The sequence below is a fragment of the Coenobita brevimanus genome, chromosome 94 (assembly GCF_032717465.1).
Source record: "Coenobita brevimanus isolate Jiangsu-jjx chromosome 94, ASM3271746v2, whole genome shotgun sequence".
Taxonomy (NCBI): Eukaryota; Metazoa; Arthropoda; class Malacostraca; order Decapoda; family Coenobitidae; genus Coenobita; species Coenobita brevimanus.
In genome coordinates this window covers 10,650,238-10,672,500 of record NC_137047.1, presented here as the reverse complement: position 1 = coordinate 10,672,500, position 22,263 = coordinate 10,650,238, and the positions used below count along the sequence as shown (strand labels likewise).

Genomic DNA, 22,263 nt, shown 5'->3' with positions numbered 1-22,263 from the left:
GGACGAACCTTGGCAGAATGCACCTAGAACACCTGAAATGTGCTTTCATCAGAAAACATAACTTTTCTTCACTCATCCAATGTCCAGTGTGCATACTTTTTGGCAAACTGAATGCACTGCTTCTTCATGCAGTCAGTGAGAAGCAATTTCTTGGCTGCATTGCGGCGTGGCAAACCCAGCTTCTTTTGCAAGCGGTGTTGGATAGTTTGGAGACGTCTTGTAACAGCTAGGGGATGCATTCTCTTCAATTCTGCTGTTGTCAGTTGAGGATTCTTGATTACTTCCCTCTTCAGAAGCATATCTGTACCTCTGGAAGTCATCCTCTTCTTTCCACCACCATGCTTGTGCTCTGGTACGAAATCAGGTGGCAGGCCGCGCGCTACAGCAAGAATCTTCATGACGGTCAACTTTGCACCTCCAGTACGTTCACAGATTGTGTCGATAGGGACATTATCCTGCCTCCATGCAATGATACGGACTCCCTGTTAAAGAATGATCCTTCCCCTTGTCAGTGCACTTGATGCTGGCATTGTGGTCATCCAGCCAAGTACTGCCAGTCACAGGCTGTCTGCCTCAGCTGTGCAGAAGCTGGACACCCTTCCTCCATGTGTACTTTCAGCATCCAGTCGTGCCTGAACAGCAGAGGTCACCATGCAGCCACCCACAGAAAGCGCTCTGTCTACATTTTTGAAGCAGTAGTTTCATTTACCCATTGGAAAATTGGACCTACTTTCAGGGAAGCTCATCACCAAGCACATCACTTAGGTCACTCCCCTGGCATCTTGTTTGCACGTGTTGCCCAACCTGCTCCTGTGTTACAAGTCTCCAGCTCCTCTGTTGTCTCCACTTCCTTATCTATCTCCATTTCTTTTGTTGCTATTGTCTCTGTTCCCGATTGCTCTTGCTCCTTTTCCTCACTTGTTAGTTTGGCTCCCTCTTCCCCACCTCTTTCCCATTCAGTATGCTCCCGTTCTTCTCCCCCACCTTTTCCCTCTCCCAGGAAATGTAAGCGTGTCATTGTGTCATCTTCATCTCTTATCCCTGGTCTCTTCCCCTCCCCCTTTATTGCCCAGCCTTCCTAACCCCCCCTCTGCTCCAAACAGTAGTGCCATGGTGTTCTATCACCAGTTTCCACTCAACCTTTGTCTTCTCCAATGGAAGTAGAATCCCAGCAGAGTATGCTCAACTACCTTCACTATACCTCTTCCTTGCCAAGATTTGTCACTGCAGAAATACATTCCCCCCTTTCCCTACTCCCTCCTGCTCCCATTCCTCCTACCCCCTCCCCCCTTTTCTTTTTCTTTCTCTTCTTCAGTCCAGCAACCCACCTCCACTTTGTCTTCTGCGGTCTCTTCAGTTCTTTATTTACAAATGCCTCCAGACTACTTTCTCCCTTGGTGCAATAAACAGTCTCTGCTCTCCTCCAAGACTTGGTTCTTTCTATTGTTGTGGCACTTCTTCAGTGGAATGTTAGAGGCTTCCATACCCATTGTACAGACCTTTGTTTCCTTATTTCCTCCCATAATCCACTTCTTTCCCTTCAGAAAAACCTTTGCACTTCTGCAGTTCCTTTTCCTGGTCATACTTTTCTTGGATCCCCTCCTTATGTGCAGTGATGTTCCCCTTGAACCTCTCTTTCTTCTCCAATCCCCCATGCTTCTGCTCATGTCTTTGTCTGTCAGAGGATCACTGTTAGCTCTCTCATTGTCTCCTGTCTCTTGTGATTTTCTAAACATAGACTTGCTCCATCATTCCCTTCCGTCTGCAGTTCTCATTGGTAACTTCTGTTGCCGGCATTCCCTATGGGGTGACTCTGTGATCATCACAAAAGGATGCTTATTAGAACAGTTTCTTCTAAAGATCTCTTCATTCTTCACACTGGCATCCTTACTTTGACCTCTGTACTCATTCCCTCTCGTACTTGGATCTGTCTCAGTTCACCTTCGATTTCTCTGTTTTTATTGGTTGGTGTTAGAAGACAATTTTTTAGTCATCACTTCCCCATGAAACTAACTCTTGCCTCTTGCTGTCCTCTTATTTGTACCACCCCCACATTGGCAGTTCCATGCTGCTGACTGGGAGTTGTTTTCTTCCTTACAAGTGCCCCCACTTCCTCCTTCCTCTTTGTCCTCTCCACAAGATATGTTGGCCTTCTTCCTTGTCATGGTTTTAAGTGCTGCTTTCACTGCCATTCCCTGTGGACGTTATTGTCTACTGCCAGATGTGTTCCTTGGCGGACTACTACTTGATCACGAGCCCTTCATGTCAAACAAGCATCCAGAGTCCATGCCTGAGCAGATCTCCTAGGTTACCGAGCTTCTGCTGTCTTCCATCATACCATCCACAAGGCCAAACATGTCGGGTTTGCTGTTGTGTTGCCTGTTCCCTCCAAAGTACTCTTCCTTCTGTTGCAAGTATTATCACTGCAGAACTGTATGCTGTTCTTTTTGCTCTAAGGTCTTTTCCTAGGTTTTCTTCCTTCATCTTTGTTATCTTCTTTGATTCTCATGGTTTGTTCGCGTCCTTACACACCACACCTTCTTCTCATCCTCCAATCACCTAGATTCAGGAGTGGCTGTTCTGCTTTTCTGTTTGGAGAAAGTCAGGTCAATTCTGCTGGGTTCCTAGCCATATCAGGATTACTGGTGATGAACAAGCTGACCCGCTGGAACATTCTGCTACTCTCTTCTCAAGGTCCTCTCTGCCTTTTGTTCTTGCTTCTGATTGTTTTCCTCCTCTAACCCTTCTCTTCCATGAACATAGGGAATTTTCGTGGGACCTGCAGATTAACAACAAACTTCATAGTGTTAAACCCTTGGTTCTTCCCTGGCACACACCAACCCACCCCATTTGTCAATGGGAGACTATCCTTGCTTGTATTTACCTGGGTCATACCTGTCTCACTCATGGTCATTTAATGAACCATGACCCTCAGCCCCTCTGTTCACACTGTAATTGCCGTATGATTATCCGTCGTCATTTGCTTGATTGCCTGTCGACGTTCCAACACGTCTCTCAGCATTCCCTTTCTGTTCCTCACTTCGTTGGCCTCCACGACTTATTGATTTTCTTGGTGGCTCTCCCACTGTTTCTGTTTCTAGTATTATTACTTTTGTTGCCTCTCTTCACATCATAGATTTAATATAATTTCCAGTGCTCTTTCCTGCCTAAGTGCCATATAGCCATATCATGGCTTGGTGCTAGTTCTTCATTGTTCCTTCCCTCTTCAGTACAAAAGACTTTTCATCATCATCATCATCATCCTATTTCAGTTTGCCCCGTCTAAACAGAAACATAGGGGCCCGGGGCTAAGCTACTCAGTCGTGACACTTAAGGCATTGGTGACCAGCCTCACTGCCCGTGGGTGGCATTACATGAGCAGGAAATCCCAACCACCTCTCAGATGGAGCTTTTACAGGCTGTGTCCAGTTAGAGTGTCTTAACCCACTAAAGTACCAGGCATCATTTGATTATCTGACCACCTGTTGTAGTAAATTACAGTATTTCCTGGGACACAGGAAACCATTTAGCTTGTCACTTGGTGTGGAGTCACCTAGAGAGAGAGAGAAAGAGAGAGAGGGTGGGAGTGAGTGTATGATTGAGTGAGAGAGAGAGAGAGGGTGGGAGTGAGTGTATGATTGAGTGAGAGAGAGAGAGAGAGAGAGAGAGAGAGAGAATTAGAATTGCATTGAGTGGATGATGGGTGCCTAGACCCACCACCTGATTTTATGAAGTCATCTGGTAGCAGCAAGAATAAATAAAAAAGGATGTCATCCAGATTCAAGGAGTTAAATAGTGGCTATCTGTATTTTTTGAGCTTGCAAAGTTAGATCTGTCTACTTTTGAAAACAGAAGATAAACATAACTCCTCAGCCTTGAGGATGTAATTTTTTATTTGTCCTGCAGCTATCAGATGATTTTATTTAGTTAGGACAGACCTTGTAGAGGAGTTTGAAATGGCCATATCTAATACCACCAGTTCAGTAATCTACGTAAGATGAACAGAATCATTTGGAGATAGTAAAGGTAGATATAAAATGTCATTGGAGTGATAGGGTTGAAAAACCAGTCCATAATGAATGATTTACCATAACTGATTTTAAAGAGATGGCCTTATGATTAAAGTACTGTAATATGTTTTTTCTATAAGCAACTCAGTAGTATTAAAAGTTGTTGCAGTACTATTAAAAGTTGTTGATTGATGGTCGTATTTTATTGAATGGGACACTCTAAACAGTCATGGTTAACTTAGGTTTATTTTAGAGGAGGATTTTAAAATTTTTTGAAGAAAAATTAAATACTTTAACTTTACTAAGCCAAACTTGTGTATCCAGCAGAGCAGGAAACTGTGCACTTCAATTCCATCAATGTGTCCAAGGCAGACTCTCAGTCACCTCTTACTCGGTTGGACCCTGGAGACATGAAAGACACTCTCCCCAAGGCTGATCCAGCTGTATTTAACAGGTATTTCTTTGTTTGTTTGTTTATTTATATATTTATTGGTGGTAGGTGCTGGTGACCATCATCCACTCACTTGATGTAGTGCTGCCTACTTTTTCCTTCACTTCTGTCATTCAGTTTCTATGCCATACTTGCTTCCTTTTTTTCCCAACTTTCCTGTCGCTTTTGATTACTCTTCTTTCCTTTCCAGGTGGCTTTAGATTGAGTGATAAAGCTAATGGTTTCCTGTAAGGCAGGAAACCATTTACAGTGCTGGGTGGTAACCATATAACCAACCCTTACCTTCTGTACATGTCAGTAAGTGGGTTGGTGGAGAGTTATTGCACCTCCACATAAAACAAGTAACTCAAAGTCAACTGACCACCACTTACAGGATTATGGTGTCTGGTTGTAGATAGATAGATAAATAGATTTATTTATATGTATTTATTTATTTATTTATATCTACTTTTGCATACTGGATGTTTGATAGAAGTAGATGAGATTTTAAAAGTGGTCACTGCTGATCATCCTATGACTGTGACGGAATTGCCTCCATGCTGTTTTGTCCTTGCATCCTTCTCTCACTCTGTTGCCCCTCCTTTTCGATTTAGGGGAGGGTAGGGAATGGGAGAGTTGAATAAGAGGTGTGTAGGATAGTAGTGACTGGTGTGTGGTGAGCAGGGTAGGGGTAATACAAGTACTGTTTTAAGAAGGGCAATTTTAAGTCACAGCATCTATTATGTTATGCCAATGGTTCGTTTTACAGTGCTTAGTAAGCAGAACAACCAAAATAACAAGCAGCTTGCATCACTAATGTATACCTAGCATCTCATGATGAAATAAAATGTCCCATGCTCTTTTCAGGATGGAGAAGCTTAAAGCTAGTTTACTACACAGTACTCAGATCCAAGAACACATAGCATAATATTGTAAATGGGCACTGTTATATTGGAACAAGTGAAATGGAGCATATGTTTTGTATTATTCAGCCTTCAGCATACTCGGTGATGGCTTGCATACTGTTATGCGGATGAATTATTTTTGTTCTGCTGTGTTTTATGTATATTGATTTATTAACCTTTTTTTCAGAATCGTAACAAACCTTCGTGAAGCACTTCAGATGGACCTGTTGGGTATCGATGTTGTAATTGATAGCGGTACAGGGAAATATGCCATTATTGATGTGAATGCTTTTCCAAGTAAGTACAGAACTGAAGCATACTGAAGTTAATTTAAGAAATTTCCTGTTGGCATATTATGCAGTGTAGTGCATTCTAAGTGAAATTTTCAAATCTTGCACCATAGTTATAACTTTGTAGATGGAATGACTATCTCAGTTCTTTCTGAATCACTTATAAGCAGATAAGCAGTGTGTGTGTGTGTGTGTGTGTGTGTGTGTGTTCTTACCTAATTGTATCTTTACAGGAATGAGTCAAGCTCGAACTGTCCCGTGTCTTAAACCATTTTTTATCGTACATATCCTTAAAGTTATGAATTGTTTTGGCACAAACTGTTTCATTCAGTAGTGCATTCCACTGATCAATTGCCCTATTTAGGAAACTAAATTTCCTTATGTCTTTATTGCTTCTCTTTTTTTGCAGTTTTTTGCAGTGTCCTCTTGATGATGCATCCCCATAGGTTGTGTAATCATTTATATCTATTTTCTCCTTCCCTGACATGCATTTATATAGCATAATCATGTCTCCTCTTTTCCTTCTCTCCTGTAGTGTAGGTAGATTCAGTTTTTCTAGTCTTTCTGTCAAAGCTTAGATCCTTTAAGCTTGCTACCCATCTCGTAGCAGCCTTTTGAACTCTTTCAATCTTACCTATGTTTTTTGAGATGAGGACTCCAGACTACTGATGCATACTCCAGGGTTGGTCTGATGAATGATGTTATTATCTTTCTTAGCATGTGTTCATTTATGTATGTGAATTCTGTTTTCATATTTGCAAGCAGTGTATACATGTTCCGTACCTCCTCACTGATCTGGTCAGCTAGAGATAATCTGTTATTGATAATCATGCCTAGGTCCTTCTCCCTTTCTGATGTGTGTAGGGTTTTACTTCCTACCTTAAAATCCCCATCAGGTCTTTTTCCACTTTTACCAAACTTTATTACATGACACTTGTCCACATTGAATTCCATTTGCCATGTATTGCTCCATTCATGAAGTTTATTTAAGTCTTCTTGTAGCTCTTTACAAGAGTCTGTGTTAGTAATTCTCCTTTGTATTTTTGCATCGTCAGCAAACATATTTAGATAGCATTCATTTCCAGTGTTACTGTCTGTATCATTTATATACACTAAAAACATAACTGTTGCCAGCTCTGAGCCCTGTGGAACTCTGCTAGTCACTTCCCTCCATGATGAGTAATTCCCCTTAATACTGTTCTCATTTCTCTCTCTCTCTCTTTTTTTTTTTTTTTTTTTTTTAATAGAAAATCTTGCATCCAACAATACAGTTTGCCTCGGATTCCTCCTTGATGGTACAGTTTCCATAAAAGTCTTTGGTGCGGTACTCTTTCAAATGCTTTCTTGAAATCTAAATAGATACTGTCCACCCATCCGTCTCTGTTCTGTAATGTTTCTGTTACTCTGTGATAGTAGCTCAATAGATTAGTAACACATGATTTTCCCTTTCTGAAACAAAACTGTCTTTTTGTTATCATATTGTGTTCTTCTAGATGATTCACCCAAACTTTTCTGAACAGCTTTTTTAATACTGTGCTTACAACACTGGTTAGTGATACTGGTTGGTAGTTGAGTGTATTTTGTCTATTCCCGTTCTTGAATAAGGGAACAATGTTTGCCTTCTTCCAAATATCAGGTAGTTTACCTTGTCTTAAGGATTTCTTGAAAATTAAAGATAATGATTTACTTAACTCCTTTGCACATTCATGTAATACCCAATGAGTGTGTGTGTGTGTGTGTGTGTGTGTGTGTGTGTGTGTGTGTGTCTCTCTCTCTCTCTCTCTCTCTCTCTCTCTAATCCACATCTGAGTCTGCATGTGTGCATGTTGTATGTGTTTGATTTTAACCTGTGAGGTGGAGGCAGGAATCAGTGCCTTGAATGATGTGTGAATTATTTATTATTTTTTGGCCTATTTTATGTGCTCTGTTGATAGTTGTCATGTTTTATGCTCTTTCTTTGTGTTAGGTCCACCCTTCCATTTTCTTTCAGTAGGAAGCTGGGTTAATATGTTGCTAGTGATGATGATGATTTCATATGTACTTTATTTGGATTCACCTGTTCCTTGGTTCTGTAATTTTGTTTGTAGATTTGATAACAAGTATTTGTTGCTAGCTATAACCCCTTCAGTCAGATAAGATACATTTTTTTTATTTTTTTATTCATGCTGCCTCCGTGTGATTGTACTGAGCTTAGGAGAGAACTTTTGTATTGTAGGAGTTAGTATAGCCATCATTAACCTAATCATTTGTAGCAGGCTCCAGTAAGTTGAAAATAGCTGTCTGATAGCAACAAGAATACACTGTATTAGTCAAGTCGTATTTGGATTATGATGGAAGAGCTGAGAGGAAGAAAATGAGAGGAGTGTATTGATGTTGTGATGAGGTGGGATAAATTGAGATGGTTTGGGCATTTTGAGTGGATGGAGGATGACAATTTGATGCAAAAAGTAGGAAGTATGTATGTCAAGGGTAGGGTTGTGAGAGGCAGACCAAAAAAGACCTGGGACAGGGTCATAGAGTGTAACCTCAGGGATAAAGGACTAAATAAGGAGGCTGCAAGAGATTGAGCAGCGTGGAGAGCCACCATTAGGTGACCAAGGCTGACGCATGCAAGCATGTTGGAGTACCTCCACACCACTATAACATTGTGGTCAAGTACAAGCACATGTTTACACAGTATATTATTCCACAGTCATTAACATCAGTCGTAATCAGGAGGAGATGCTTGTTCTTAATCTCCATTCATTTGGCGAACTTCTTCCACATTTTGAAAACAGAACCAAATAGCAAGTATTTTCAAAATACAGAAGTATCATTATTGTTTGCATCGTATAATTGAACACATTCCAGTTGAACAAAGAAGAGCGTAGGCATGAGACTGGGGAGCTGTTATGTCTGGATGTAGCTGACGACTGGTGGTTTAAAAATGTAAGCTTTCTTGGGATATTTCTTTTGCTTTCAAGACGACCAGAATAAAGAAGAGAGAGGGCAGAGAGGTGGCCAAGTGACAGGCATAAGAAAGAAACATAGAAACAAACATGCTTCAGAGGTTGAAGAAGACAAAATAAGGAATGAAGATAGACTAATGATTCATTATTATATAATTCATTCGGTCATTCATCATCTAATCCTGTGTTGCCCCATGAGGAACGTAGGAGCCTGGGGCTAGGCATGTTGGTCCGGACATTTAAGATGAGAGTGAGTAGCCTCAGTCAGCCCTGAGTGGCCTTATGTGAGCAATAAACCCCATCCATTCATTGGATATAAACTTGCACTGGCTCAATCCAATTGGAGCGCCTTAATTACCCTCTAAACCACCAGGTGCCATAATTTGGTTATATTGTTTCCGCCCAGTGTAGTAAATGGTTTCCTGGTGTACAGGAAACCATTTGGCATGTCACTTAGTGTAGAGTCACCTGTAGACAAGAAGAAGAGGAATGGGTGAAGTCTCTTTCATCCATGGACAAAAGAGGAAGAAAGGAAATAGGGAAGGAAGAGAGGAATGGGCAGGCACCCAATAGCAGTACTACCTTGAGTATGTGGATGGCGAGTGCCTCCACCTACCACTATATGATAGTCACAGACATACTCAGGCCAACCATTATTTATTTCATTTGGGTCCTCATGTGTCCCCTGAAACTGCTCACACATCCCTAGGGGGCTGCACCCCCTGAGTAAATCATTCCTCTCCATTGGGCTCCTCCAATGACATCTTTATCACCTTAACCTATCCTGTTGCTCCAGTGCGGCCTGTGGACCCTCCAAAGAAACATCGGTTGTGGCACTTTGGAGCTGTTGATTGGGAGGCCCTCAGGCCATACTACTTTGATTTTCACAGGAATGATTATTGTTTCCATGGCTGAGAGCCATCTGAGTGTGCCTTGCATATTATGGAGGTTATTCTCTTGGGCATGGAAGCATACATTCCTTTCTCATTTCCATTGACTAATGCAAAAAAACCTTGGTTTAATCATGCTTGTTCTAATGCTGTCCACAACCAGGAGATTGCCTACAACAGGTACCAGAGCCAACCCACCCCTAATTCTCATCTTTCTTATGTTTCTGCCAGGAATTGTGCTAAGTTTGTTTTTCGCTTGGCTAAAAATAATTTCATCCGTACTAAATGCTCTGAGCTCTCCAAATCGAAATCTTCCCACTCCTTCAGGCATGTTCTCAGAAACCTTTCTAACAGCTTTATGTCATCATCCTTCCCTCCTCTTTTCCACTGTGATGGTTCTGTAGCTATTTCTTCTACTGATAAAGCAGAACTCTTCGCTCAGACTTTCTCCTCCAATACCACCTTAGACGATTCCGTTGCTGTCCCTCCATCACTTCCCCCCTCTGACTTCTTCATGGCTGACATTAATATTTCTTTGTTTGATGTATTTTCTGCCATCACTGGCCTCAGTACTAACAAGACATATGGGCCTGATGGGGTCTCTCCTGTTGTCGTCAAGAACTGTGCATCTGTGCTTACACCCTTCCTAGGTAAACTCTTTTGCCTTTGTCTGTTAACTTGCACCTTTCCTTCTTGCTGAAAGTTTGCTCTCATTCAGCCTGTCCCAAAGAAGGATGACCATTCCCAGCCCTCTAACTATTGCCTAAATGCTTTAACATCCTGTATTTCGAAAGTTTTCAAGTCTGTTCTTAGCAAAAAAAATTTAAAGCATCTTTCCTATCACAACCTTCTTTCTGATCGTCAGTATGGGTTGCGCCAGGGATGTTTCACTGGTGATCTTTTCACCTACCTTTCAGACTCCTGGTCATTCTCCTTTTGAGGCTATGGCAAAAACTTTGTCATTGCACTTGACATCTCAAAGGCTTTCGATCGAGTCTGGCATAAATCTTTAATTTCCAAACTACCCTCATACAGTTTCTATCCTTCTGTCTGTGCCTTCATCTCTAACTTCCTTTCTGGTCATTCTGTATCTACTTTTTCAGCCAGCCACCGTTCTTCTCCTAGAGCTATTAATAGTGTTGTTTCTCGGGGCTGTGTCCAATCTCCAACTCTCTTCCATTTATTCATCAATGACCTTCTGAGCTGTACATCTACCCCTATCCACTCATATATTGATGACTTCACCCTTCACCTTTCCGTTCGGTTCCCTCAACGTCCTTCTCAGCAATTACTTCAACAACGCAATGGCACACCCAGTGTCTGACTTGGCTTATACTGTATCTCTGATTGGGGTAAAAATAACCTTGTTGTTTTTAATGCATCCAAAACTCGGTTCTTACATTTGTCAGCCCGACAAAATGTCCCACAGGAGTTCCCGTTAATTTTTAACAATAGCTAGCTCAATCTTGCATCATCTTTAAACATACTTGGGGTTTCATTCACTCGGGATTTATCTGGGAAAGAACATGTTACCTCTCTTGTAAAATCTGCTTCCAAAAGATTGGGTGCGCTGTGCTGATTCCACACCATCTTTACCCCTGCATAGTTTTTGACTTTATACACAGGTTTTGTTCACACTCGGTTAGAGTACAGCTCACATGCGTGGGGAGGCTCACCACACACAGCTCTTCTCAACAGGATGGAATCAAAGGCATTTTGTTTTATTAACTCCCCTCCTTCTACTGGCTCCCTTCAACCTCTGTCTCTTCACAGCACTGTTGCATCTTTATCTCTTTTCTGTTGCTACTTCTGTGGTCACTGCTCCTCTGAAGTATCTGCTTGCATCCCTCAACCACTACAGTGGGCACGAAGCACCTGTCTAGCAACAAACTCTCCTCCCTTTTCTGTCCAGCTCTCTAATGCAAGAGTTAACTGCTACTCCTCGTCCTTTATGTATGCTAGAGGTCAACTCTGGAACTGTCTTCCTCTATCTGTTTTTCCTACTGCCTATGATCTCCAGTCTTTCAAATGCAGTGTGTCCAGGCATCTCGAAATGAATGGATCTTGAATTTGACTCTCTCTCTCTCTCTCTCTCTTTTTTTTTTTGAGAGAGTAATATGCAGGCCCTTTGCCTTTGGCTCCTTCTTCCATGCATTAAAAAAAATATAAAGGTTGAGAACCATTGCAGTAGGCCCTTCATTTATGTGTGTCCAGTATGCATGATTTCAGTTTGCATGCAAGGCAAACCTGTTTTTGGAGAGTCCCTTAAATAGTCATGGACATTTTTGGAATGGCTCCAGTGACCAAAAAGTAAGGTCAGATGTTCAGCATGCTGCATAGTCCCCCTTTCTCTGACCTCTCAGCCTTGGATCACTCGTCCTTACAATACCATCATCTTTCATAAGTAAGTGAAAAGTTCCACGTATTTGTTGCTTATTGCCATTTTGTTATGATGTCTGATGATCAATGAGTTGTTATAACTACTGTAATATAGATTCATGCATGGGTACTTTGGAAAAATTTTTGGATTTTCTACCTCAGCAGCTAAACAGTAGTGGTTCTGATGGAACATTTTGCATGATTCCATGTGTGTGATACCTGTTTGTAATATATTAATTGCACAAACAGAAGGCCTGCTGTACTTAAGACAACTTTTGCTCCTTTTCATAACATGCCCTGATTTTATGATGAGGATTCATTTGAAAAAAATCCATTGCATAATGGTTTATTATATATAGTCAGTTTAGTGGGGATACATTTCGGCCAAGGGTTACCCACCCAATTAAGTCTAAAAACAAGCTTCCAACTTATCTGAAGTGGTTGTTATTTCATTTCATTGCACTTCACTTGTAGCTGGAATTCCAGCACCACATTGTTGTTCCATCACTGACACTAACACATTCGATAGTGACAAGTGGAAAGGCCATTTCTGAACAAACAAATAATCATAAACCTGCGAGAGGATGATCATATTAACAAAAATGTCAGTCATATACTGTACAGTATTGACTAGTGAGGCTTCGTTCAGGATCATAATCTTCACATGAACAAAAATTCTAGTATGAAATATCAGTCATATACTGTACATTATTGACTAGTGAGGCTTTGTTCAGGATCATAATCTTCACATGAACAAAAATTCTAGTATACGTTACACTGAAAAAAGGGTCTGACTCTTTCATCATCGTATAAGCAGTTTGTAGCACACCGGTTCATTGTATAATGAGGGTCTGCTGTCCTCTGAAAATTGTTTAGGTATGTGCTGCTCTAGATGTGAATGTATTGGAAAATCAGTGTCTGTAGCTCAGCAGTTTTTCCACAAATCTATTGTCATTCATGTTCCTGGAATTCTGTTGAGGTCAGAGTGAATATGCTAAATACGTTTTATGTAATGTGAATGCGAAGACTTGATTGTTCGTACAATTCCTTGACTGTACACCTGATATTTTTGTACTGCCATCCATTTCACATTTTATCCAGCCTTTTTTGTTGCAGTTTGTGTTGGTACTGTGCTTTCTCATGAATTTTTAGTGCTTACTAAAACATCATGTATTTTAATAATCATAATCATTGTCATCATGACCCCAGCTCAGTGGTCTGGTTAAGCAACTGCTTAATAATAATCCATCCATCCATCATCCAATCCTACATTGCCCCATGAGGAGCGTAGGAGCCCGGGGCTAGGCAGTTGGTCCTGACATTTTGATAATAATAATAATAATAATAATAACAATAACAAAACTTATATTCCTTAACCCCTAGGGTATGCAATTCTCCAGCCTCGACTAGCCCCCAGGACGCAAAAACAGGCCTATTTTTAACTTTCTCAAAGGTTAAAAGTTTTATGCCCAATTTATAGAGCTTGAGTTTACACATCTGAAAACGCAAACCCCACCCTCCTAGACCCAATAGCTATCAAGCTATGGCCCGTGAAAGTTTATAGTAGTTACCCGTCACGGCCCCGGCGAGAAAGAAAATATGCTGCTCGCACCTGTTTTCTTCGCAAAAATATGTATAAAAATCACCAAAATCAATTTTTTTAAGTGTGTACAGATGTTATAAACCATTGTAATGTGCTTAGAAAGAAATAAAATGGTGACAAATCCCCAAATAAACATGATAAATAGTAAAAATTATGCTCCCCTCTTCTCCTTTCCCCCTACCTCCAATCCCCTCCCTCCCGTTCCCTTCCCTTCCCTCTCCTCCTCACCCCTTCCCTTCCCTTCCCTCCCCTCCTCACCCCTCCCCTCCCTGCTGAACTGTCAAATCTTGCCAGGGAAAATGGCCATGAACCCCCCAATAAAAATATGATAAACAGTAAAAAGTATCCTCCCCTTCTCTCCCCTCCCCTCCCCTTCCCTCCCCTCCCCTCCCCTCCCCTCCCCTCCCCTCCCCTCCCCTACAATCCCCTCCCCCCTCCCCTCCCCTCCCCTCCCCTCTGAGCTGTCAAAGCTAGCTAGTTTTCATTTCGTTTCATTTTGTTTCCTTTTTGAAGGCTCCAACATGCTTGCATGTGTCGGCATAAAATAAAATTTCTTTTTCGAATGGGTTTCGAATAAAGACAGCTAAAATAATTGTGGTGTGCATATCTGTATGCAAAGACATGAATAAATTACAGGTAATGATTCAAAAACATGCTTTATAAAGCGTAAAAAATTTGCAAAATATTCGAGGCCGGGGAGGTAAAGATACTGCATGCTAGGGGTTAGGGGTGGGGGTGGTGGGAGGTAGTAAGGCCAGGAGGGGGTGGATGGGGATGGAGGGATGGGAGGAGACCACCACAAGACACAAAGGAAAGGCCCCAGTGGAGTACAGGGACATGGAGGGAGTGTAGGGGGGAAATACCCTCCCCCCAGATGACTGAGGGGGACATGGGGGGGATCCACATGGGAGGGGGGGATGCATGGGGAGGGGGTGGGAGGGGTGGTGGTGGTAGTAAGGACGGTGGGAGGTAGAGTAGTAACAAGGTAGTGGGGTAGTGAGATGTGGCGAGAGGGAGGTGAGGGGTAAACCCCCCACCGCCTTGTTACGGACCTGGGTCCCCCCTCCGGTGTGTCCAACATTTAATTCTGATTGGTTAGATGCCATCTACTTCACAGTTGGGGTGGAGCCAGCTGCTGCCAGTTTTTTGTGGATGTTGCATGCTTGGTTTTGCTCGTCCTTTTAAGAAATTGCGCCAAAAACTCGATCGATGAGCTTAGTACTTTAGGGGTTAAGATGAATGAGATAAGTTCCATAGGGAAAAAGAAAATATGAAAGTGGGAGAATAAGCAACAGCTTGTCAAGTGAAGTGGGCCACATGGTAATCTGCCATACCCATACAGTGTTATTCCCCTCATCTTGGTCATTGTCTTTTGTTTCAGATTGATTCCTGTCATTCCAATGGCTGTGATTATTCTTCTCTTATTTTAAAGGCTATGATTCAGTGCCAGACCTCATGGTTCATCTGGTGGATGTGCTGGTAACGAGGATGGACCATTCAGCTCTGGAACGAGCCAGGAGGATATCTGAAGTTCGAGGTTGTGAAACTCATACCACCAACACTTCATTCCAGCCCCAGGAAGATTCAGGAGTTGACACTGGTTAGAACATTTTGCCCAGCAGTATCACCGAACTTGTAGCTACATCAGCCCTCTTTTCATATTGAGTTTATTTTATTAGCTTGATTTCATTTAACATGACTTAATCCTTAACTTTCGGTTCGTGTGAGGATTTGCAGGTAAGCTGAATCTCTTCCAGGAAATCCACTTTTACAAAATCAGTAGTCATTCTTCATATTGAATTTATTTTATTAGTTTGATTTCATTTTATGTGACATAACATCCTTAACTCCCAGTTACCATGGAGGACTTGTAGGTCAGCCAAATCTCTTCCAGGAAATCTTGTTTTACAAAATGTATGATCTAATATGTCTTCATTTATTGAGACTAATGTTTTGTAGCTTTCCCCATACTTGTTTAAGCCAGTTTATTCACATTGCAAACTTAATCTACTCTCATTTCACCCTGTTTTACCAAATCAAACTTACCTAAGCCTAGTCATACACTTTACAAAGCATTCCAAATATTTAACGTGGCATTATATAGAGATTTATATTTGTTTCACTGTTAGTGAATATATGACTGTTGACTCCGGGTTTAATTTGTGTGAAAGTAGCTTTCTGTCATGTTGTACCTGTACTTTTATTAAGCCAAATATTTAGATATTTTGATATGTAACCAATAATATTTCCCATATATTCCATAACTCAGATCTCAATGGAACTCCTTCACTTGCACAAAAATGCCAGTTTACTGAGGTAAAATGTAACAGCTTTTTATTTTGCTGATGACTTTTTTGGGGGGTGGGGGAGGGGGTTTGTGCTTGCTTCACCTGGTTCAACGAAGTGAGACAGAGGCACAGACATTTCCTTCACATCCTATTTAACCACTTCAGTCTGATGACTGTTACTGTAGGTTGGTTATTCTTGTTACCTTCAGATGATTTTATTCAGCTATGGGAGAGAAATTAATTTGTGAAGGGGTGAATGGAGACTTTCTAACCCACCACAACAAATGGTGTCTTCAAAGTTAACAAGATCATTTGGAGGTTGCAAGAATAACCTAAACAAAAAAGAAGAAAAAACATTGTCAGATTAAAGGGGTTAAACAGATATCTCAAAGCTATAACAGATACTTTGGGACTGAAATGTGATAATGTGTAAAAAGTATTTGCAATTGTCGTATATAAGGTTTGCAAATGTATGTAAGTAGAACATGTAAGGGTATGAGCAGAAAGTAAATACGGATACAGTACTGGATAATGAAGTTGATTGAAAGATCCAATGGAAAAGTGTTGAAAGCTATGAGCAGAAAGTAAGTATGGAAGTAAGTATATATTGTACAGATACAGTGCTGGGTAGTGAAGTTGATTGAAATATCCATGGGAGATTGTTTAAAGCTATGAGCAGAAAGTAAATACAGTGCAGAAGTAAATACAGGTATGATTCCAGGTAATGAAATTGATTGAAAATTCCATGAGAGAAATGTTTCAAGCTAAGGTGAAGCATCTTGTTACCCATTTATATAAGGACTGGCTAAAAATGACTGTTCCTAAAAGGAAATATTGTATTCTGAACTGTGCAAACCATTTTATGGATCATAACTGGAGCATCAAGATGTGAAAAGACAGATTTGATGTACATTACAGTTATTTGAAGGTATGAATTTCAAATCTTTACTAATGGGTGTATACGAATTTGGTAGGTAGTATGATGATTATCCCATGATAGTGTTCAGTAAAATCAGATGGATTGCACACTTAGCCAGGTTTTTGAAAATTGTGAGGAGGAGGAGGAGGAGAAGTCTATGTGAATTTATGTATTTTGGACTTCACTAGCTTGGCTTCAGTCCCCCACATCTTGCAGAGGGATAGTATAGGACTAGATGATACCAGTTTCACATCTTACATAGGAAATAATTTTTTTTTTTTTTTTTTTTTTTTTTTTTTGTACAGTATTTAGTATTAAAACTCCTTTCAGAAAAAGTTTGGGAGTATGGAACAGTATTATGATGCATTAACACTGTTACTGTTATGTTCATGGATGTAACATTCTTGTAACAAAGTAGTACAGTATTAGGGAGAATTTGGGAAAAACTGTATTATCACAGAACTAGAGTTTTTATTTATCAAGGATCTACACCAATTTTCAAAAAGATCTCTCCAGCAGAATACTGGTTGTTACCATGAGTCTTTTGGTGTTTTATATTTTTTTCACTTCAGTATTCATTCATTTGGTTGTGAAATGTATGATAGCTGTATGAGTAAAGAAAAAAGTATGAATAAGCCATCTTATACTCAAGCTTGAGAAAGCTTGTTAATACAGGCCCTGTACTGCATACCTAGTTCATTAATTTAGGCAGTGGGAAAATGTCTTGTTATTGCATCTGATTGGTGTACAGTATTTTGGTATGTACTTGGTGTATATATATAGTTGGTATGAGTTCTTGTCAGCTAAGGAGGCTTCCTAGCACCTTTACCATTTTATTTCTGTACAGTGTCTGGTACATTATTACATTCTTGTATGTTATTTGTATAAAGCAATATAGATAACACACAAGAGAATGATAATGTGTAATATACTGGATAATTTGTAAAGTGAAATACCTGAAAGTATCTTTAGTTAATAAGAATACAGCCCCACATGCATAGCTGCATATGTCAGAGTTAGTGTGAATGATTATTATACTTTGTAGGTACTAGCATAGAAGAGAATGGCCAAAAGGATGTAGAGAGTTGCAGTTAGATAGTTTTATGTGAGTGGAAAAGAACTTTTAATACTCTATCAGCATAAATTATATTAGCAGATTGTTCGATAAAAAACACTTCAGTTAACTCTACCATTGTATTCCTTCTACCACAGTGCCATGTTAGGGCTTGGCGCTAGTTCTTCATTATTCCTTCCTTTCTTCCTTCCTTCCGTAGGATTGCAGTGATATTCTGTATCTCCATCACTAGAGGGTCCAAATTGTAAACTGAAGCAAGTTTTTTTTTTTTTTTTTTTTTTTTTTTTTTTTTTTTTTTTAGTAATGGTGATGCACTAATTTGAAGGAGGTCCATTAACTTTGCAGTGTGAGAATCTTCTTAAGATGAGAAAAAGTGCAGTAGTAGAATGATAGCAAGAATAATAATATGCAAAAGGAATTATTTCTCTCATTTGTAGGAATGGTCTTATTTGGGAATTAACTTGTTCGAGCTTTTTGAAAGATTAATGCCCATTCTTGTTTGTCTTTGTAGGTGTGAGCAAGGATAAAGAATTATTGTATACTACTAAACAAATATATCCACAGTATTTGCATAACATCAGGTTATTAATTTTGAGTAGTGAACGAATGTAGAGTTGTTTGTACACTACTAGGGTGAGTGTGTAGTAGATGACTAGTTTTATATTCAGTATTGTTCCATAGTGGTAATTGTAGTGTACTCTTGAGGTTTTCCCAGAGGTGCGAAATGCAGTGATGGTGCTCAAATAAATCAGTGTTGAAAGCCATGCCTTGTCATTAGAGTTTGTTGTTTTTTATTTTATAATGAACTGATTAGAATTAGTAGGTTTACAGCACATCATTTCTCTCTCACTCTCTCTCTTTCTCTCAACATTGGTAGTACCGGTATATATATACTGTAATAACTTTGCACTGCTGTATTCATTAGTGCACATTTTACTTTAGGATCACTAGTTGTCTTTGATACTGCTGTACGTTATGCTATTCTTCCTTTGACTTTTGAAACAAACTTAGGCTGTGCATAGCTTTTATCAGTGAAACGTTATGTACAGTATTGTATCTGTGAATAGTCATTACTCTGCTCTAATTTGTTTATTACAGGTACAGTAGAACCTCTTTAGTCCGGACCCCTTTAATCCGGACTTCTGTTAATCCGGACAAAATTTAAAAATAATAAGCTCCAAAAATATGTTGAAAGTAATTCTAAAGGCATTTTCAGTATCGGCGCGGAAAGCGATCGTCATTCGTTTAGTCTCTGATCACGCTAGGTCGCTACATGGGCGCCTGTTTAAACACTCGCTAGCATTCGTTCCATCAACTAGTTCGCCAACCATTTATATTTTTACGCTGTATTTCAAAAGTTAATTCTCCTTACCATGCCCTTTAATGCAAGTGTAGCTTCTGTAATGAATAAAGGTGTTAAAAGGAGGAGTTTGCTTGCACAAAAATGGGTCAGAATATTCTGCAGTGTTTAGTGATTACTGTAGGTTATTTTTTGTACTTAAATGTGCTTTACTTGTACATCAGACATTAGCTTCTTGCCCATATGGGTGTTATCAATATACCAAAGATGACAATGTATTTTTTGCCCACATAAGTTTTATTTTTATTCCAAATATTAAAGTTAATTAATTAATTTATATTTTTGCCTACACGGGCCTCAGTCACTTACAACAATTTAAAATGTAGGCTAGTTTCTTGTCATGGCCTTACCTGTAAATTATGCAATACAAAACTATCTTACATGATTAGTTTTGTTATTTTAGTACCAGTATCCTTTCATCTTTTTCGGTTACGTAGGGTTGACATATGCCACATATGTTAATAATTAACAAACATACCATATGTAGATAGAGTTTGGTATGAACTGACGATTACCCTGATGGTCCGGACAATCTGCTAATTCGGACAACCCTTCCCCCCATATAGTCCGAATGAGAGAGGTTCTACTGTATATTATAAACATCTGCCAGGAGTCAACTTTGTTGCAGCTTCTTAAAGATGAAAATGAGTTTTTATACAAGTTTCTCGTAACTTTAGTTATGAAATATTAATCATTATTACTAGCCGTTTACAAATTTAGAATACCCTTTTATACATACCTCACAGTGAATAGATTATGTAAATGCAAGCACTAGTTAAGTGGTGACCAACCTGTTTTGTATTGGAAGGGTTTATAGTGTTCCATAACTTATTTTGCAATGAGAAAATGCAGGTGTGTATATGTCTTATGTAGCAGGTTTACTACTGAAATGCGTAAGTGGAACTTTGGGGGAAACTATTTTGAAATGTAAGTGTACATATAAAGAATTCTAGCATAATCTTCATTGCAATATGTAGTACAGGTACTGATATATTGTTTGAGAGTATGCTACTTTTCATGGGTGAAGGTAGTTTGCCCCTCATTAAGTTGGATATGTCTGCACTGGTATTTAGTAGTAGTTAGCTTAATTTTCTGCTCATGATATATATTTCTGTAGCATTGCTGCCCTCCAGGCAGTTCTTCAGCAGTGCAGATGCCTTTTTCCTATGAGATTGTAGTCCCTTGATCACATTCCTGTAGCTTTTGCAGTTTGAGCCATTTTTCAGTTATCTTTCTCCATGATAAAAATTATTTGCTTTTCATAGCTTTGCTTATCAAAGTTTGTACAAAAGTTTTTTAACATTCAAAAAGTTTTGTCTTCATCATGTATCTTTATGATACATTCTTAATACATTTCTTTGTATTTATGCCACAGTACAAAACTTATTCCTGTGGAAAGTAGACTCTCCTGCATTTCTTAAGTTTTACTTGCACTGTACACTGTGCATGGCAAGTGACTGCTGCATTATATACATACATACGTACACACACTGGCATATTGGTATACATACTACCTCTAAGAATTATTCCCCTTTTATTACTGTAGAGCATTTATCATCTTGGTCATCATCATGACCGTTGTGCCCCACTCCATCCGTAGGTGGGAAGAAAAGTCACAGTGAGGATGGTTATTGCTCTACTGTACTAAAAACAGCTTGTACATTGCTCTGCTCTACTAAAAACAGCTTGTACACATTTTCATTGTCGAGTTTCTACCGTTCATTCACTTTCAGGTGGCGGAATAAATCCTGTCACTGATATGTCCTCCAATCACAGGCAGTGCATATTTTGACAAATATTTTTTGAGTATATTTTACACACTCTTAGTTATTAAGTAATGATAAACTTCCCTGATGAATGAGAATGGAGAGAGCAAAGTGACTGTTAACATGATTGTGTTTTGGGGGTGTACAGAGAAGGAATGCAGTGTCAGGAAACATGACTTATGCAGAGGTAAAGAATGCTGTAAAGTGGCTGAAAAATGGGAAAGCAGCTGGGATTGATGAGATGTATGCAGAGATGATTAAGTGTAGTAGAAAGAGCAAAGTGAAGTGCTTGTTGAAGATATGTAAGAAGGCATGGACGAATGAAACTGCCAGTAAAGTGGAAAAAGGCAGTGATTGTACCCCTTTACAGAAATAAAGGTGAGCGAAGTTAGTGCAAGAATTATTATGGCATGAGTCTAGTGAATGTTGTAGGGAAGGTATATGGAAGAGTTATTAAGAAGAGAAAGTAAGAGGGATATCAGAGGTCCTAGTGAGTGATGAACATTGTGGCTTTGGGAGTGGCAGAGGATGTGTGGATCAAATATTTGCAGTGAGATGGTGGAGAAGGCTTCTGAGAAGGACTGTACGATGTTTATGGCATTTATCGATCTGGAAAAAGCATATGACAAAGTAGATAGAGAAGGATTTTAGAGAGTTTTGCGCATGTACGGTATAGATGGTAAGCTGCTAGGTGCCATCAAGATTTTTATGACAGTAGTGTGGCATGTGTAGGGGTAAGTGGGCATCTAAATGAATGGTTCACAATCATTGTTGGCATACAACAAGGTTGTGTGATGAGTAATGGAGTGAGAGATGTTTGTAATGAATGGTGATGGATGGATTATCAGATAGGTATATGTGAAGCAACACCGTGAAATTTTTTGGCCTATCTGATGGAGCCAGGATTCCGTGGGCTTGAATGATGAGTGAATGGAGGCGTGGCCATTGAATTGGACAAACTTAGGCTATCTGAACGTTGGTACTCCTTACCTTGCCCTAGGGTGGGAAAGGAAGTCCGGATCTAGGCTGTCTGGGACAATGCTACTCCTCGTCCTGCCCTAGACTGGGAAAGTAGGTCCAGAAGATGATGATGGTGGAATATCTCAACTTTGTTGTATGCTGATGATGCAGTGCTACTTGCAATGCCGGACAAGAGCTTGGCAGACTAATGCAGAATTTTGTAGCTGTCTGTGAGCGTCGTGCATTGCGAGTAAATGTAGAAAAGAGTAAAGTGATGGTTACTGAGAGAGAAGATGACTTGTAGTGTGATGTTACAGTGAATGATGAGAGACTAGAAATGGTGAGAGTTCAAATACCTTGGTACAGTGATAGAAAAGAGAGGAAAATGTGCAAAAAAAGTGGAAAGTAGAGTGACACAAGGAATGAAAGTAGCTGGTGCT

General features: G+C 39.9%; 2 protein-coding genes across 2 annotated transcripts in view; one reads left to right on the top strand and one right to left on the bottom strand.

Moving 5' to 3' along the window:
* The window catches only part of LOC145412782 (inositol-tetrakisphosphate 1-kinase-like), a 72,466-nt gene extending 56,824 nt beyond the window's left edge, over nucleotides 1–15,642 (top strand). The window contains exons 10-12 of the mRNA XM_080282561.1: nucleotides 4,338–4,464; nucleotides 5,533–5,642; nucleotides 14,888–15,642. Coding sequence (XP_080138687.1) covers nucleotides 4,338–4,464; nucleotides 5,533–5,642; nucleotides 14,888–15,060 — 410 coding nt within the window. The 3' untranslated portion in view covers nucleotides 15,061–15,642. The remainder of the gene's footprint in view (nucleotides 1–4,337; nucleotides 4,465–5,532; nucleotides 5,643–14,887) is intronic.
* Nucleotides 1–22,263, bottom strand: part of LOC145412783 (alpha-crystallin B chain-like) — a 101,856-nt gene that overhangs the window by 12,826 nt on the left and 66,767 nt on the right. The gene's annotated exons all lie outside the window — the stretch shown is intronic.